At 74.6% G+C, this 15,124-nt stretch overlaps 1 protein-coding gene across 1 annotated transcript in view; it reads right to left on the minus strand.

Annotated features, from left to right (window-relative positions):
- The window catches only part of LOC102446201 (SCO-spondin-like), a 197,416-nt gene that overhangs the window by 90,981 nt on the left and 91,311 nt on the right, over positions 1-15,124 (minus strand). The window contains 9 exon segments of the mRNA XM_089775973.1: positions 2,663-2,790; positions 3,049-3,267; positions 4,128-4,247; positions 5,730-5,784; positions 5,971-6,130; positions 7,430-7,580; positions 8,074-8,256; positions 9,652-9,792; positions 11,589-11,741. Of these exon segments, the coding sequence (XP_089632099.1) occupies positions 2,663-2,790; positions 3,049-3,267; positions 4,128-4,247; positions 5,730-5,784; positions 5,971-6,130; positions 7,430-7,580; positions 8,074-8,256; positions 9,652-9,792; positions 11,589-11,741 (1,310 nt within the window).

Consider the following 15,124-nt stretch of genomic DNA (forward strand, 5'->3'; position numbering starts at 1 on the left):
GGCTCTGTGGTAACCCCACTGGCTGCTGCTGGTACCACGGCCCAGCACGACAGGGGTGAGTCACTATGCAAAGAGGGTCTCAACCCGTCCGCCCAGCTACCCCCAGGGAGAGGGACAAAGGAAGGGGGATGCCGCCCTGGCTGGGGGCAGGGCTGGAGGAGAGTGAGTTAGTCTCGGTCTGGGAGCAGGGAGGAAGCAGCCTCAGCAACAGGCTGGGGGGTTTAGAAGCCCAGACCCCCCGGTGACGGACCCAGCGGGGTCCGCACTGGCAGCCGGGAGAGAGCCCCCCCCTTGGCCGGAAAAGCGGCCGCCACGGGTGGCGAGCTCACCAGCGCGGCAGCACCGGGGTCCGGGCACCCGGCATTGCCGGCAGGGACTGGGAGCAGGAGGCGGGGCAGACGCGGGCGGCGGGGAAGCGGCCGGCTCTGCCGCCCTGGCTTACGCTCCAACGCGGGGCACGGGAGCACGTCGGTGCAGGCGCGGGGGCAGGGACGTCGCTCCCCGCACAGACCTCATCCCCCAGCGACCACAAAGGCCGGTGACGACCCGGCAGGAGGGGGAAGTGCGGCAGCAGGCGTCCTGGCGTCCAGGAATACCAAGCCCACGGCCCCCCGGGCGGCGAGGAGAGACGGGCTCGGCCGTTGGCGGCTCGCCTTGGGACGCGCCCGGCGACTTCGGCGTGGTGAGTGACCCCCGCCTTGCTCCACCACCGGGGCAAGTCAGCGGGGAGTGGAAGGAGCCCGAGGCGGGGCCCTTCTGGCGCCCGTGGGCGGACGAGTTGAGGGCAGCAGCCCCGTCCGCCGTGGAGGGCGACAGCTGGTCGCCGACCTCCACTTAGGGCCTCGGGCTGGGACCCGGAGGTGAGGGAGGGCCCGGGGCCCCCACCCCCTTCCCCCTCATTGCTACCTACGAGCAATTCCCCTGAATCCTTAAACCCGCGTGGCCCGGACCGCAGGAGGACACTGGTCCGCGGCCAGGCCCCGCGACGACACGGCGACCCCCTTCCTCAAGTCAGAGGAGGAGGAGGGGTCCGACAGAGGGGCCGCCGACCCCCCTCAGCCGTCAGGGGCCGAGGGGTGATCGCCCCCTCGCCCAGACGCCAACCCCAGGACCCCAGGTAGGGGCCGGAGAGGCAAGCCCAGGCAGTGGGTTCGCTGGGCCCCGCCCCTCCCCAGACTTGCTCGGGAGCTGAAGGGGGAGGGAGCGAGGAGCTCCCAAAATTCCATCACACCCCCCATCTCCAGGGGGCTGAGGCATCCCAGGCCTGCCCTGGACCCAGATTCCATCTGTGCTGGGCTGTATCCTGGAGAAGCAACAAACTCCCCTGTTCTACCGGCTGGGGGAGTCTGTTCGTGCCACTTCGGGGGTGCAGGAGCCGGGGGACCCCAACGCGCCCTCACACTCATCCCCTGCCCTGCTGGGCCGTGCTACAGACAGCAGAGGTCACCCACAGCCCCAGCAAGGTACCAACACTACGTCACAGGGGTGGCCCTGGTCCCGGGGGGGGCTCGGAATCGCGGGCTGGTTCGCAATGTGGGGCTGGGAACGCTCTTTGGAAACTGACTCGGAATAAGCGACCCCGGGTGCGTAGCTCACACTGCGCAGCTTGTTCCGAGATGAGGGAGCTGTGCAGACGCACCCGTGTGCCGACGGTGCATGCCTCAGTTTCCCTGTGCGCTGCATGAGTAACTGGGGGGGCTGGCTGGAGGAGACAAGCCCTTGGGGGAGAGAGGGGCTGTGAGCCCCCCGGGACACACCTCCCAGGACCCCTGCTCTGTGCCCGCCCCAATCTGCCTCCGAGGGCCCATAACCCTCCTGCGCTTACCCCACGGGCCCAGCCTGCTCGCCACTCCTCTGGTGCCCCGTGTGTGTGTGTGTGTGTGTGTGTGTGTGTGTGTGCACAGTGTGCATGCGTGTGTGTGCACAGTGTGCATGCGTGTGTGTGTGTGTGCGCGCAGTGTGCATGCGTGTGTGTGTGTGCGCGCGTGTGTGTGTGCGCGCACAGTGTGCATGCGTGTGTGTGTGTGCGCGCGTGTGTGTGTGCGCGCACAGTGTGCATGCGTGTGTGTGTGTGTGCGCACAGTGTGCATGCGTGTGTGTGTGCGCACAGTGTGCATATATGTGTGTGTGTGTGTGTGTGTGCGCGCACAGTGTGCATGTGTGTGTGTGTGTGTGTGCGTGTGTGCGCGCACACCTCAGTCCCCCCCCAGGTCTCTCTGCAGGAGGGGGATGCCAGGCAGGACTCCCTGGGCAAGTGTCTCAGAGTCTCCCCTCCTGGGACCAAGGGACAGAAGTGGCGGGGAGGGGGAGTCAGTCTGGGCTGGGCTGGGCGGATGCTGGAGGCCAAAGGGGGGTTCAGGGCCCCCCCGAGGAAGGGGCCTGTGCTCACGCCGAAGCCGCGCCAAGTCCCAGGGAACCAATGAACCTTCCACTCCACTGGCCGGCGCAGAGTCTGGCTGGGGAGGGGGGGGGGGGGCCCCCGATGCGCCGACACACCATGCCGGGGGCTCGCAGCGGGAAGTGGGGCTGAAGGCTCCCAGCCGCTGTGCCAGGAGTCCGGGGCGCAGGGCCTCCGGCCAGCAAGGGGTTAACCCTCCGAGGGGTCCTCCCCGGGCCCGTGGGGCAGCGCTGCCGGGGCCCCGTGAGGGGCCGGCCCGGGTACCTTGGGCCCCGGCGGGGCGTCCGCAGAGACCTCCCGGTACTCGTGCCACCGCCGCCCGTCCGTGCTGAACTGCAGCCAGAAGCTGGTCACGAAGGCGTCCGAGGAGCCTGCGCCCTGCACGACCACCCCTGCGGGGAGAACAGCCCGGCTCAGCCTGCGGGACACCCCCAGGGCCCAGGGCACGGGGGGCGGGCCCAGAAGTATGGGGGTGCGGACCCTGAGGGGGCGCCAGGGCCTTGCCCGGCCGGGCTGTGGAGAGCAGCCCCCCCTCCGCACACGCCCAGCCCTGCACTGAGCGGGATGCTTTCAGAACAGCGTGTGTGCCTCAGTTTCCCCAGTGTGCTACAGCAGGGCCCGCAGCGTGCTCCCCCAGGCCGGGCACCTACCCGTCAGGTTCCTGGGCTCCAGCAGGTCCACCTGCAGGTAGGGCGGCCTGGAGGGCAGCTCCTGGTACCGGTCGGCCGGGGGGCCCCAGCCCTGCAGGTCGGAGCCGGGCAGCAGGCGGTTGAGGCGCCCGGCCTGGGCCGGGTTCTCCGCCTGCTGGGAGGAGGCGCTGAAGCTGCTGTCCGGCAAGGAGGCCAGGCCCAGGGGCCCGTAGCACCGGTCTGGGGGGAGACAGGCGGGTCAGGGCACCGCCCCCTCTGGGAATCGGGGACCGGCCGGAACCCCCCCCCCCCCCGTGGGAATCGGGGACCGGCCGGAGCCCCCCCCGTGGGAATCGGGGACCGGCCCATGTGGGAATCGGGGACCGGCCGGAGCCCCCCCATGTGGGAATCGGGGACCGGCCGGAACCCCCCCCTCTGGGAATTGGGGACCGGCCGGAACCCCCCCCCCCGTGGGAATCGGGGACCGGCCGGAACCCCCCCTCTGGGAATCGGGGACCGGCCCATGTGGGAATCGGGGACCGGCCGGAACCCCCCCTCTGGGAATCGGGGACCGGCCGGAGCCCCCCCCATGTGGGAATCGGGGACCGGCCGGAGTCCACCCAATGTGGGAATCGGGGACCGGCCGGAGCCCCCCCCCGTGGGAATCGGGGACTGGCCGGAGTCCACCCAACGTGGGAATCGGGGACCGGCCGGAGCCCCCCCATGTGGGAATCGGGGACTGGCCGGAGTCCCCCCGCTGTGGGAATTGGGGACCGGCCGGAGCCCCCCCCCGGGAATCGGGGACCGGCCGGAGCCCCCCCATGTGGGAATCGGGGACCAGCCCATGTGGGAATCGGGGACTGGCCGGAGTCCCCCCCATATGGGAATCGGGGACTGGCCGGAGCCCCCCCCTGTGGGAATCGGGGACCGGCCCATGTGGGAATCGGGGACCAGCCGGAGCCCCCCCATGTGGGAATCGGGGACCAGCCGGAGCCCCCCCATGTGGGAATCGGGGACCAGCCGGAGCCCCCCCCATGTGGGAATCGGGGACCGGCCCGGCGGAGCCCCAGCCGGCCGTCGGAGCGAGGGGCAGGACTCACCTCCCAGCGGGGGCAGCGGGAAGGTGGCGAGGGGGGGGCCGGTGGCGGCAGGCGGGCTGGGCGGGGGGGTGCCCGGGGGCCCCGCTGTGTGCAGGGCCGGCGCGCTGGTCCTGTTCTCACCTGCGCGGGGAAGAGCAGCGACGCGTCTCCCCCGGCCCGGCCCCTCCGCGCCGCACTGGACCCCCGGGACATCCCGGCAGCGCCCCTCTAGCCCTGGGGTCCCTGGACCTCGGTCCCTCCGCGTGCGGGAGGCATTTTGGTTGGGGGCTCGTGCACCAGCAGGGAAACGCGCCGGCCGGGGGCGCTCTGATCCGCTGGGAGGCCCCTGAATCTCTCCCGGGAAGCCTTGAGCCCCCAGCTCCCAGGGGACCCTGCCCCCCACCCCCGCCCTTTGGGGGGCTCCCCACTGCCTATCCCAGGGGAAAGGGGAGCCCCCCAACCCGCCCAGGGCCAGCTGCAAGTGAGGGGCAGGGACCAGCGCAGGCGAGCTGGGCTGCAGGCCAGGGCTGAGGGGCATCGTGGGGCTGGCTGGGCTGCGGGAGCCCCTCCCTTGCTGCCCCCCAACTGCCATGGCCTGTAGCCCCCCAACCCCAGAGCCCCAGGCCCCCCAACCCACAGTCCCAACCCCTCCCGAGCCCAACCCCCCAGAATTCAGCCCCCCAACCCCAGAGCCCCAGCCCCTCCCGAGCCCAACCCCCCAGAGCCCCAGGCCCCCCAACCCCAGATCCCCAGCCACTCCCGAGCCCAACCCCCCAGAACTCAGCCCCCCAACCCCAGAGCCCCAGCCCCTCCCGAGCCCAACCCCCCAGAATTCAGCCCCCCAACCCCAGAGCCCCAGGCCCCCCAACCCACAGTCCCAACCCCTCCCGAGCCCAACCCCCCAGAACTCAGCCCCCCAACCCCAGAGCCCCAGCCCCTCCCGAGCCCAACCCCCCAGAATTCAGCCCCCCAACCCCAGAGCCCCAGGCCCCCCAACCCACAGTCCCAACCCCTCCCGAGCCCAACCCCCCAGAACTCAGCCCCCCAACCCCAGAGCCCCAGCCCCTCCCGAGCCCAACCCCCCAGAATTCAGCCCCCCAACCCCAGAGCCCCAGGCCCCCCAACCCACAGTCCCAACCCCTCCCGAGCCCAACCCCCCAGAACTCAGCCCCCCAACCCCAGAGCCCCAGGCCCCCCAACCCACAGTCCCAACCCCTCCCGAGCCCAACCCCCCAGAACTCAGCCCCCCAACCCCAGAGCCCCAGGCCCCCCAACCCACAGTCCCAGCCCCTCCCGAGCCCAACCCCCCAGAATTCAGCCCCCCAACCCCAGAGCCCCAGCCCCTCCCGAGCCCAACCCCCCAGAACTCAGCCCCCCAACCCCAGAGCCCCAGCCCCTCCCGAGCCCAACCCCCCAGAACTCAGCCCCCCAACCCCAGAGCCCCAGGCCCCCCAACCCACAGTCCCAGCCCCTCCCGAGCCCAACCCCCCAGAATTCAGCCCCCCAACCCCAGAGCCCCAGCCCCTCCCGAGCCCAACCCCCCAGAACTCAGACCCCAACCCCAGAGCCCCAGCCCCCCTGAGCCCAGCCCCCCAGAACTCAGCCCCCCAGAGCAGGACTCACCCCCTTCAGCGCAGTAGCAGCAGGCCTCGCCCCGGCCCTCCACCAGCACCCGCCCCTGGGGGAGAGAGATGGTGGAACCAGCCTGGCTCCCAGACAGCCCATGGGGGGGCTGCAGGGCCGCCCCTCCCCCTCCCCGAGCCGCGCCCTGCCCCCCACCCCCGCCAGCTGGGGCCGCACCCCCTCGGGGGTCAGGGCAGCGCCCGGCGTGCTGGGCCCCTGGGGGGCAGGCGGGTGCGCTCACCTCTGGGCAGGCCACGGTGCTGTAGGGGCAGTACTGGGAACACTGCACCGTCAGGCTGGCCAGGCACTGGCACACCTGGCACTGCCCCGAGCGCCAGCGGTCACCAACGGCGTGCGCCCGGCCGTGGTGCTCGCACTCCTCGCACGGCTCCGTCTGGCACCTGCACGGGGAGGGGCGGCAGGGAGCGCAGTGAGGGCTGGCGGGGGCAAGCGCTGGGGCTGAGCATGCAGCCCCTGGGCTACTGTGGCTGGTGCACCTGCCCAGAGCCCACCCCAGCTCCCCCAGAGCGCAGTGCCCACCCTAGGGCCCCCCACCCAATGCCCACCCTAGGGCCCCCCACCCAATGCCCACCCCAGTCCTCTGCCAGCGTCCCCTGCCCAGAGCCCACCCCTGCCCCCACGCCCAGTCCCCGGTGCCCATGTGCAAGCTCCAGGGCCTTGCTCTGCAGCCGCATGGGAAGAGCTGCAGCCACGAGCGCAGCAGCACGTTCCTGCCAGCCAGGGGGCAGGGCCAGGTGGGGCCGTGGAGCAGGTCCTGCCTCGCGGTGACTGGGATGGCTGCTTAGCAGCACGGCTGAGCCAGGAGCCGCTGAGCCACCAGGCTGAGTTGCCCCGGCTCAGCCGGGTGCTGCCCAGGCCCAAGCGTCTGGGCCACGGGGGTCGCTGTGCCGGGGGAAGCAGGCGGGGGGGTGCCAGCGGGAGTTTGCAGCGTCTCCGTCCAGCTGAGAGTTGCCCTGGGTGAGCGGCGGGGTGGGGAGGGAGGAAAGGCCGGGACGACTCGCCCCCAGGGCACAGACCCATGCGCAGTGGGAGGGCAAAGCCAGCGCCCGGCCTGGCCCCGCAGCAGGCGCCGCCTCAGCCCTGGTGCCCAGCGGGGGCCCTGCTCAGGGAGTGTCAGAGCAGCGACCACGGCCGCTCTCCTGTGCCAGACGCTCCCTGGCAGAGCCCTGGAACCGGGCCGGGTGGGGGCGCTGGGCTAGGCCTGGAGCCCTAGGAACTGGGTAGAGGTGGGTGCCTGGGCGAGGGTACCACGCCCACCGCCCATCCCATGCCCCCCCGCCCCCCGGCTGCTGCCCTGCGGCTCTAGCCCCCCGGCGCCGAGCGGGGCCCAGGAGGCGGCCGGTCCCTGCCCCCCGGCGCCGAGCGGGGCCCAGGAGGCGGCCGGTCCCTGCCCCCCAGCGCCGAGCGGGGCCCAGGAGGCGGCCGGTCCCTGCCCCCCGGCGCCGAGCGGGGCCCAGGAGGCGGCCGGTCCCTGCCCCCCAGTGCCGAGCGGGGCCCAGGAGGCGGCCGGTCCCTGCCCCCCGGCGCCGAGCGGGGCCCAGGAGGCGGCCAGTCCCTGCCCCCCGGCGCCGAGCGGGGCCCAGGAGGCGGCCGGTCCCTGCCCCCCGGCGCCGAGCGGGGCCCAGGAGGCGGCCGGTCCCTGCCCCCCGGCGCTGAGCGGGGCTGCGCGGGCGCGTTACCTGCGGGCCTTGCGGTAGATGCCCCGGCAGTGGCGCCCGTTGCCGTGCTTGCTGGGGTTGTTGGGGCTGCGGAAGGCCCACTGGATGCTCTGCACGCCGCAGGGGCCCAGGCACTCGCCCCAGGGGGACCAGGCAGACCAGCCGCAGTTCACTGGGGGCAGAGGGGGTGTGACGCAGGGAGGGGACCTTGCTGGCGGCTGGGCTGGGGCTGGGGGTGACCCCCACTGGCTGCACCACGGCCCAGCTGGGCAGGGGGGAGTCACTAGGCCAGGGGCGCCCAACCGGTCTGACCAGCTACCCCCCATGGAGAGGGACAAGGGAAGGGGGATGCCGCCCTGGCTGGGGGCAGGGCTGGAAGAGGTGGGTAGTTTCTGTCTGGGAAGCAGGGGAGAAGGAGCTGGGGAGGGGGCTGGGATTGTAGGGCCCAGTCTCCCCCCATCTCCAGGGGGGCACTGAGGCCTCCTAGCCCCAGATTGCATCTGTGCTGGGCTGTGTCCTGGGGAGGCGATAAACCCCCCTGTTCTACCGCTGGGGGAGTCTGTTCCTGCCACTCCAGGTGTAGGAGGCGGGGACCCCGACGCGCCGTCAGGGGGGGGTGAGATCCAGCCGGGACCCCCCCCCCTACCCCCCAGGGCCCCACCTACCGGTGCACTCGGGGTTCTGCCGGCACCGGCGCAGCTGCCCGTCCTGGCAGGTGCAGATGCGGCAGTTCAGCTTGACCAGCTGGCCGGGCCAGTGGCGCGCGCCCTCCACCAGGCAGGGGCAGTCCCGGGCGCGCAGGCACCGCTGCTCGCTGTCCAGCACCAGCCCCTCCGGGCACCAGCAGCCTGCGGGGCACGGCGGGTGAGGGAGCGGCCGGGGGCACAGCAGCCTCCGCCCCGCCCCTCTGGGGCAGAGCCACCTCGGGGTGCGGAATCACCGGCTCCGGCCGCTCCCCGTGCCGGGACTCTGGGCCTCCGCCCCGCCCCCCTGGGGCAGAGCCACCTCGGGGTGCGGAATCACCGGCTCCGGCCGCTCCCCGTGCCGGGACTCTGGGCCTCCGCCCCGCCCCTCTGGGGCAGAGCCACCTCGGGGTGCGGAATCACCGGCTCCGGCCACTCCCCGTGCCGGGACTCTGGGCCTCCGCCCCGCCCCTCTGGGGCAGAGCCACCTCGGGGTGCGGAATCACCGGCTCCGGCCGCTCCCCGTGCCGGGACTCTGGGCCTCCGCCCCACCCCTCTGGGGCAGAGCCACCTCGGGGTGCGGAATCACCGGCTCCGGCCACTCCCCGTGCCGGGACTCTGGGCCTCCGCCCCGCCCCCCTGGGGCAGAGCCACCTCGGGGTGCGGAATCACCGGCTCCGGCCGCTCCCCGTGCTGGGACTCTGGGCCTCCGCCCCGCCCCCCTGGGGCAGAGCCACCTCGGGGTGCGGAATCACCGGCTCCGGCCGCTCCCCGTGCCGGGACTCTGGGCCTCCGCCCCGCCCCCCTGGGGCAGAGCCACCTCGGGGTGCGGAATCACCGGCTCCGGCCGCTCCCCGTGCCGGGACTCTGGGCCTCCGCCCCGCCCCTCTGGGGCAGAGCCACCTCGGGGTGCGGAATCACCGGCTCCGGCCGCTCCCCGTGCCGGGACTCTGGGCCTCCGCCCCGCCCCCCTGGGGCAGAGCCACCTCGGGGTGCGGAATCACCGGCTCCGGCCACTCCCCGTGCCGGGACTCTGGGCCTCCGCCCCGCCCCTCTGGGGCAGAGCCACCTCGGGGTGCGGAATCACCGGCTCCGGCCGCTCCCCGTGCCGGGACGCTGGGCCTCCGCCCCGCCCCCCTGGGGCAGAGCCACCTCGGGGTGCGGAATCACCGGCTCCGGCCACTCCCGTGCCGGGACTCTGGGCCTCCGCCCCGCCCCTCTGGGGCAGAGCCACCTCGGGGTGCGGAATCACCGGCTCCGGCCACTCCCGTGCCGGGACTCTGGGCCTCCGCCCCGACCCCCTGGGGCAGAGCCACCTCGGGGTGCGGAATCACCGGCTCCGGCCACTCCCCGTGCCGGGACTCTGGGCCTCCGGCCAGGCACCTGTCACCTGCTCCCACACGCAGCCCCCTCCCTCTCATGGCCCTGTCTCCCAGCCCCACCCCATTCGCACTTGGCCCTGCCCCCCACCTGGCCCCTTGCCTCCCCGCCAGTCCCCACCGCATTGTTACCCAGGCCGTTTGTGTCCCCCTGCCCCCCCCGGCCCCCGCCAGGCCTCACCGGGGCTGCAGGGCCTGTCCCTCTTGCACTTGGCCCGGCTGCCCAGGTCGGCGCAGGAGCTGGGGCAGGGGGCGCAGGGCCGGCTCACCAGCCCAGGGGGGCAGGCGGTGGCGTTGAGGCAGCCTTCCAGCCGGCAGGGCCCTGTGGAGCGAGAGCGGCAGGGAGCGTGAGGAGCCCGTCGGGGGCGGGGAGTGTGGGGAGCCCGTCGGGGGCGGGGAGCCTGGGGAGCCCATTGGGGGCGGGGAGCCCATCGGGAGCAGGGAGCGTGGGGAGCCCATCGGGGGCGGGGAGCGTGGGGAGCCCATCGGGAGCAGGGAGCGTGGGGAGCCCATCGGGAGCCCGTCGGGAGCAGGGAGCGTGGGGAGCCCATCGGGAGCAGGGAGTGTGGGGAGCCCATCGGGAGCCCGTCGGGAGCAGGGAGCGTGGGGAGCCCATCGGGAGCAGGGAGCCTGGGGAGCCCATCGGGAGCCCGTCGGGAGCAGGGAGCGTGGGGAGCCCATCGGGAGCAGGGAGTGTGGGGAGCCCATCGGGGGCGGGGAGCGTGGGGAGCCCGTTCGGGGCGGGGAGCCCGTCGGGAGCAGGGAGCCTGGGGAGCCCATCGGGGGCGGGGAGCGTGGGGAGCCCGTTGGGGGCGGGGAGCCTGGGGAGCCCGTTGGGGGCAGGGAGCCTGGGGAGCCCATCAGGAGCGGGGAGCCTGGGGAGCCCGTTCGGGGCGGGGAGCCCGTCGGGAGCAGGGAGCCTGGGGAGCCCATCGGGGGCGGGGAGCGTGGGGAGCCCGTTGGGGGCAGGGAGCCTGGGGAGCCCGTTGGGGGCAGGGAGCCTGGGGAGCCCGTTGGGGGCGGGGAGCCCGTCGGGGGCAGGGAGCGTGGGGAGCCCGTCAGGAGCAGGGAGCGTGGGGAGCCCGTTGGGGGCGGGGAGCCCGTCGGGAGCAGGGAGCGTGGGAAGCCCGTCGGGAGCAGGGAGCGTGGGGAGCCCGTTGGGGGCGGGGAGCCCGTCGGGAGCAGGGAGCGTGGGAAGCCCGTCGGGAGCAGGGAGCGTGGGGAGCCCGTTGGGGGCGGGGAGAGTGGGGAGCCCGTCGGGAGCAGGGAGCGTGGGGAGCCCGTTGGGGGCGGGGAGCCCGTCGGGAGCAGGGAGCGTGGGGAGCCCGTCGGGAGCAGGGAGCGTGGGGAGCCCGTTGGGGGCGGGGAGCCCGTCGGGAGCAGAGAGCGTGGGGAGCCCGTTGGGGGCGGGGAGCCCGTCGGGAGCAGGGAGCGTGGGGAGCCCATCGGGGGCGGGGAGCGTGGGGAGCCCGTCGGGAGCAGGGAGCGTGGGGAGCCCGTCGGGAGCAGGGAGCCTGGGGAGCCCGTCAGGGGCAGGGAGCCTGGGGAGCCCATCGGGGGCGGGGAGTGTGGGGAGCCTGTCGGGAGCAGGGAGCGTGGGGAGCCCATCGGGGGCGGGGAGCCCGTCGGGAGCAGGGAGCGGGGGGAGCCCGTCGGGAGCGGGGAGCGTGGGGAGCCCGTCGGGGGCGGGGAGCGTGGGGAGCCCGTCGGGGGCAGGGAGCGCGGGGAGCCCGTCGGGGGCGGGGAGCCTGGGGAGCCCGTCGGGGGCGGGGAGCCTGGGGAGCCCGTCGGGGGCGGGGAGCGTGGGGAGCCCGTCGGGGGCGGGGAGCGTGGGGAGCCCGTCGGGAGCAGGGAGCGCGGGGAGCCCGTCGGGGGCAGGGAGCGCGGGGAGCCCGTCGGGAGCAGGGAGCGTGGGGAGCCCGTCGGGGTCACGGGGGAGACGCCTGCCGGCAGCTCTTCCGGGCAATGGGGGTCTCCCGCCACGGCGGCGGCGCACCCCAGCACAGGGAGCCCGGGGGCCAATGGCAGAGCACGGGCGGGGGGCCCGGCCGCAGGTGGGCGGGGGCAGGGCTGTGCCCGGGGCGGGGCACCGGGGGGCCGTGGCCAGAGGGCACTCACAGATCTCCAGCGTGCCGGGCGAGGCTCCGGGCAGCTCGGCGCACGGGCGGCCCCCGTTGCGGGGCGGGAGGCACTCGCGGCGCCGCACCACCGCCCCACGGCAGTCCTGGCTGCAGTTCGCCCACGTCGCCCACTCGCTCCACGCCCCGTCCACTGCGCAGGGAGGGGAGGGGAGGGTGGGGCTGGCTGGCAGCGCCCTGCTGCGCCCCCCACGGCTCCCCCTTACCCCCGCATTGCCCGCCTGCGCCCCCCACGACCCCCCGCATTGCCCGCCTGCGCCCCCCACGGCTCCCCCTTACCCCCGCATTGCCCGCCTGCGCCCCCCACGGCTCCCCCTTACCCCCGCATTGCCCGCCTGCGCCCCCCACGACCCCCCGCATTGCCCGCCTGCACCCCCCACGACCCCCCGCATTGCCCGCCTGCGCCCCCCACGGCTCCCCCTTACCCCCGCATTGCCTGCCTGCGCCCCCCACGACCCCCCGCATTGCCCGCCTGCGCCCCCCACGGCTCCCCCTTACCCCCGCATTGCCTGCCTGCGCCCCCCACGACCCCCCGCATTGCCCGCCTGCGCCCCCCACGACCCCCCGCATTGCCCGCCTGCGCCCCCCACGGCTCCCCCTTACCCCCGCATTGCCCGCCTGCGCCCCCCACGGCTCCCCCTTACCCCCGCATTGCCCGCCTGCGCCCCCCACGGCTCCCCCTTGCCCCCGCATTGCCTGCCTGCGCCCCCCACGACCCCCCGCATTGCCCGCCTGCGCCCCCCACGACCCCCCGCATTGCCCGCCTGCGCCCCCCACGGCTCCCCCTTACCCCCGCATTCCCCGCCTGCGCCCCCCACGGCTCCCCCTTACCCCCGCATTGCCCGCCTGCGCCCCCCACGACCCCCCGCATTGCCCGCCTGCACCCCCCACGGCTCCCCCTTAACCCCCGCATTGCCCGCCTGCACCCCCACGACCCCCCGCATTGCCTGCCTGCGCCCCCCACGACCCCCCGCATTGCCTGCCTGCGCCCCCCACGCGACCCCCCGCATTGCCCGCCTGCGCCCCCCACGACCCCCCGCATTGCCCGCCTGCACCCCCCACGGCTCTCCCTTAACCCCCGCATTGCCCGCCTGCGCCCCCCACGACCCCCCGCATTGCCCGCCTGCACCCCCCACGCGACCCCCCTATAACCTCCACATTGCCCACCTGCGCCCCCCGGCTCCCCCACAACTCCCCGCATTGCCTGCCTGCTCCCCCCCACGGCTCCCACACGACCCCCCGCATTGCCTGCTTGCAGCCCCGAAGGCTCCTACACGACCCCCCGCATTGCCCGCCTGCGCCCCCCCACGGCTCCCACAGGACCCCCCGCATTGCCTGCCTGCTCCCCCCCACGGCTCCCACACGACCCCCCGCATTGCCTGCTTGCAGCCCCGAAGGCTCCTACACGACCCCCCGCATTGCCCGCCTGCGCCCCCCCACGGCTCCCACAGGACCCCCCGCATTGCCCGCCTGCGCCCCCCCACGGCTCCCACACCACCCCCCGCATTGCCCGCCTGCGCCCCCCCACGGCTCCCACAGGACCCCCCGCATTGCCCGCCTGCGCCCCCGAAGGCTCCCACACGACCCCCCGCATTGCCCGCCTGTGCCCCCCCACGGCTCCCACAGGACCCCCCGCATTGCCTGCCTGCGCCCCCGAAGGCTCCCACACGACCCCCCGCATTGCCCGCCTGTGCCCCCCCACGGCTCCCACAGGACCCCCCGCATTGCCCGCCTGCTCCCCCCCACGGCTCCCACAGCACCCCCCGCATTGCCCGCCTGCTCCCCCCCACGGCTCCCACAGGACCCCCCGCATTGCCCGCCTGTGCCCCCCCATGGCTCCCACAGGACCCCCCGCATTGCCCGCCTGCCCCCCACGGCTCCCACAGGACCCCCCGCATTGCCCGCCTGTGCCCCCCATGGCTCCCACAGGACCCCCCGCATTGCCCGCCTGCTCCCCCCCACGGCTCCCACAGGACCCCCCGCATTGCCCGCCTGTGCCCCCCACGGCTCCCACACGACCCCCCGCATTGCCCGCCTGCGCCCCCCCACGGCTCCCACAGGACCCCCCGCATTGCCCGCCTGTGCCCCCCCATGGCTCCCACAGGACCCCCCGCATTGCCCGCCTGTGCCCCCCACGGCTCCCACAGGACCCCCTGCATTGCCCGCCTGTGCCCCCCCATGGCTCCCACAGGACCCCCCGCATTGCCCGCCTGTGCCCCCCCATGGCTCCCACAGGACCCCCCGCATTGCCTGCGCCCCCGAAGGCTCCCACACGACCCCCCGCATTGCCCGCCTGCGCCCCCCCCCCCCCCCCCCCCCCCCCCCCCCCCCCCCCCCCCCACGGCTCCCACACGACCCCCCGCATTGCCCGCCTGCGCCCCCCCACGGCTCCCACAGGACCCCCCGCATTGCCCGCCTGCGCCCCCCCACGGCTCCCACAGGACCCCCCGCATTGCCCGCCTGCGCCCCCCCACGGCTCCCACAGGACCCCCCGCATTGCCCGCCTGTGCCCCCCCACGGCTCCCACAGGACCCCCCGCATTGCCCGCCTGTGCCCCCCCACGGCTCCCACAGGACCCCCCGCATTGCCTGCTTGCACCCCCGAAGGCTCCTACACGACCCCCCGCATTGCCCGCCTGCCCCCCCACGGCTCCCACAGCACCCCCCGCATTGCCCGCCTGCGCCCCCCCACGGCTCCCACAGGACCCCCCGCATTGCCCGCCTGCGCCCCCGAAGGCTCCCACACGACCCCCCGCATTGCCCGCCTGCTCCCCCCCACGGCTCCCACAGGACCCCCCGCATTGCCCGCCTGTGCCCCCCCACGGCTCCCACAGGACCCCCCGCATTGCCTGCCTGCTCCCCACCATGGCTCCCACAGGACCCCCCGCATTGCCCGCCTGCTCCCCCCCACGGCTCCCACAGGACCCCCCGCATTGCCTGCCTGCTCCCCCCCACGGCTCCCACAGGACCCCCCGCATTGCCTGCCTGCTCCCCCCCACGGCTCCCACAGGACCCCCCGCATTGCCTGCTTGCACCCCCGAAGGCTCCTACACGACCCCCCTGTGATGTAGTGGGGGGGCCTTGCTAGGGCTGTGGCGACCCCTGCTGTCTGCAGCAGGACCCAGCAGGGCAGGGGGTGAGTCATTATGCAAAGGGGGCTCCAAACTGGTCTGACCAGCCACCCCCCAGGGAGGGGAACAAGGGAAGGGGGAGGCTGCCCTGGCTGGGGGCAGGGCTGGAGGAGAGGTGGTTAGTGCCTGTCTGGAAAGCAGGGGAGAAGGAGCTGGGGAGGGGGGCTGGGATTCCCCCATCTCAAGGGGGGCACTGAGGCCTCTTAGCCCCATTTCCTGTGACCAGATTCCATCTGTGCTGGGCTGTATCCTGGAGAGGCAATAAACTCCCCTGTTCTACTGGCTGGGGGAGTCTGTTCGTGCCCTTTCGGGGGTGCAGGAGAAGGGGGACCCCAGCGCGCCGTCACTCCCACCCATTGCCCGCCTGCGCCCCCCACATCCCCCCT

The sequence above is a fragment of the Pelodiscus sinensis genome, chromosome 2 (assembly GCF_052426305.1).
Source record: "Pelodiscus sinensis isolate ZL-2025 chromosome 2, ASM5242630v1, whole genome shotgun sequence".
Lineage (NCBI taxonomy): Eukaryota > Metazoa > Chordata > Testudines > Trionychidae > Pelodiscus > Pelodiscus sinensis.